This window comes from Berghia stephanieae, chromosome 13, assembly GCF_034508935.2.
Source record: "Berghia stephanieae isolate SIO BIC M18660-M18661 chromosome 13, UCSD_Bste_1.3, whole genome shotgun sequence".
NCBI classification, from domain to species: domain Eukaryota; kingdom Metazoa; phylum Mollusca; class Gastropoda; order Nudibranchia; family Aeolidiidae; genus Berghia; species Berghia stephanieae.
Genome location: NC_088372.1, coordinates 32228542 through 32231041, shown reverse-complemented (window position 1 = coordinate 32231041; position 2500 = coordinate 32228542). Strand labels below are relative to the sequence as shown.

Sequence of the window (2500 nt, the reverse complement as noted above, 5' to 3'; positions counted from 1 at the left end):
TATTATTATCTATTGTAACAGGAATTCCTTTATTATTATTCATTGTAACAGGAATTCCTTCATTATTATCCATGTAACAGGAATTCCTTCATTATTATTCATTGTAACAGGAATTCCTTCATTATTATCCATTGTAACAGGAATTCCTTTATTATTATTCATTGTAACAGGAATTCCTTCATTATTATTCATTGTAACAGGAATTCCTTCATTATTATCCATTGTAACAGGAATTCCTTTATTATTATCCATTGTAACAATCATGTATTATTTCCATTAAACCCAATGTCAAAAACATTTTTGAAGTTGAAATCATCAGAGATCTTTACTGTTTCTTAAGGATGTTTGAAAATCTTAATAACATTAAAAAAAATTAAATTGACCGTTTATGTAGCGCAATATCCACTAAACGTGCTCAAATCTCTTTACAATGGGTCCTTGGCCAACAGCAACATGTAATATGTAGGACGGGACATGATGCCTTTTAAGGCGATATAACATTTTTTTTTCGGACAGAGACAACTCTGTAAACGACAGGAACTCATTTTACACCTGAGTACGGTGAGAGAATGTGAGTAAAGAGCCTTCTCCAAGGACTCAACTATGCGTCGAGCAAGGCTCGAACCCAGGACCTTCTGATCCGAAAGCGAGTGTCATACTACAAGGCCACATACAAAGCCGGATTTGACATAAATAAGTCATATTTCTGGCTACAAAGTCAATTTTTTTCCATCATTAAAATAGTTCCGGTATAAGTTGCATGAATTCTTTATTCTATAGATAGTTCGAAGATGATGGTCAAACATATCTTTGTTATTGTTTTTGTGCCATCCGCGTTTATGAGTAGTGCTCACTGAACTGTATTAACCTGACTATAAACGTTCATGGATCCACACAGTTTTGTGTGTTGGCAGCAGCCGCCTCTTATGGTTCACACTATTATGTTATGACGATCGACCCAATCAGCAAAGTCCGGTCCGCATTCGTGCACCGTCGCAAACCTGTGTGTTGGCCAGTTATACTTCCGGATGGCAATGTTATGAGCTTCTTAGCCAAGTGCATACTATCTATAGATAGTTTGAAGATGACGTCAAATAGGTCTTTGTTATTGTTTCTTGCATCCGCGTTTATGAGTAGTGCTCACTGAACTGTATTAACCTGACTATAAACGTTCATGGATACACACAGTTTTGTATGTTGGCCAGTTATACTTTCGGATGGCAATGTATGAGCTTCTAAGCCAAGCGCATACTATTTATAAGCTTTTGTTGATCAAGTTGGTACGGCACTCGACATGTAACCTGTAAGTTAAATTATGTTCTATTTCAAGTCGATAAGTTGTTTGGGTTCTTAGTGTGGCTATGTTGTCTAGTGGTATGACACTCGCTTTCGTATCGGAAAGTCCTGGGTTTAAGATAAGATAAGAAAAGATATACGTTATTGATCCTTGTATGGAAATTATAATTCTGTATCACAACACTATTCGGTAATATTATATAAAAGAAATACCAAATGTTAATAAATTAAATAAAAATTGGCAAAGAATATTAAAAGTCTTAAAAAGTGCAGTGGAACAACAAGCGGATTATATTATGGTGACTATGTGTCATATTAGACTTAAAATAAAATTCGTGTCCAATATAAATAAATAATCAAATGTCTCGCTCAGGGCATATTTGAGTCCTTGGAAAAGATTCTTTACTCACATTCTCTCATCGTACTCATGTGTAAAACGACTACATATATATGGCCATTAACAGCTTTGTCTTTGTCAGAAAAAAATTATAATACCGCCTAACAGACGTCCTAAATGTTACATGTTGCTGGTGGTCAAGTAGTATCAAAACACACACGGGATTATTCTATGAGTGACTACATAAATGAATAAAAAATGCCGTGTTCTATGAATGACGAAAATGAGACTTTGTTTAGGTGGCACGTGGCTCAGCGGTTCGGTCTTTGCTGCGTACCCGAAAGGTACCGAGTTCGATCACCGACAGCTGCGCTGTGTGGCCTAGAGCAAGTCACGTCGCCCTAGATCAATTTGCGGCGCTGCACTGCGGCTGACGCCTGGGTTATTCCAGTCTCCCTTGAGACAAATTTCCCCTATGGGATGAATAAAGAGAATTATATTTATTATTTTTTAAAAAGCCGACTATTATCTTAAGTATTTTTTTTTTTTTTTGCAAGGTCACTCGTGGGGTATGGGGCAAACAGCTGGAGTTTTTCTTGACCTTGGTGGGCTATGCTGTTGGTTTGGGGAACATCTGGCGATTTCCTTATCTGTGCTTCAAAAATGGTGGAGGTAAGTGATGAATATTAGCACCACTCTGACAACTCACTATTTGGCCATAGAAATTTAACTTCAATTATCGCGAGTTCCCAGGCTTGAGAGTTTTGACCAAGGTTAGGGTCATTTAAATCGGTCGATATTTGAAGGATCATTTTTCTGGCCAAATTTTTAAACACGTGTTAACTGGTTAAAGTGGCCATCAATGGC

At 37.0% G+C, this 2500-nt stretch overlaps 1 protein-coding gene across 2 annotated transcripts in view; it reads left to right on the top strand.

Annotated features, from left to right (window-relative positions):
• The window catches only part of LOC144959352 (sodium- and chloride-dependent glycine transporter 1-like), a 22713-nt gene that overhangs the window by 525 nt on the left and 19688 nt on the right, over positions 1-2500 (top strand). For both annotated transcript variants that reach the window (XM_078891927.1, XM_078891929.1), the window contains exon 2: positions 2191-2305. In XM_078891927.1, coding sequence (XP_078748053.1) covers positions 2191-2305 — 115 coding nt within the window. The remainder of the gene's footprint in view (positions 1-2190; positions 2306-2500) is intronic.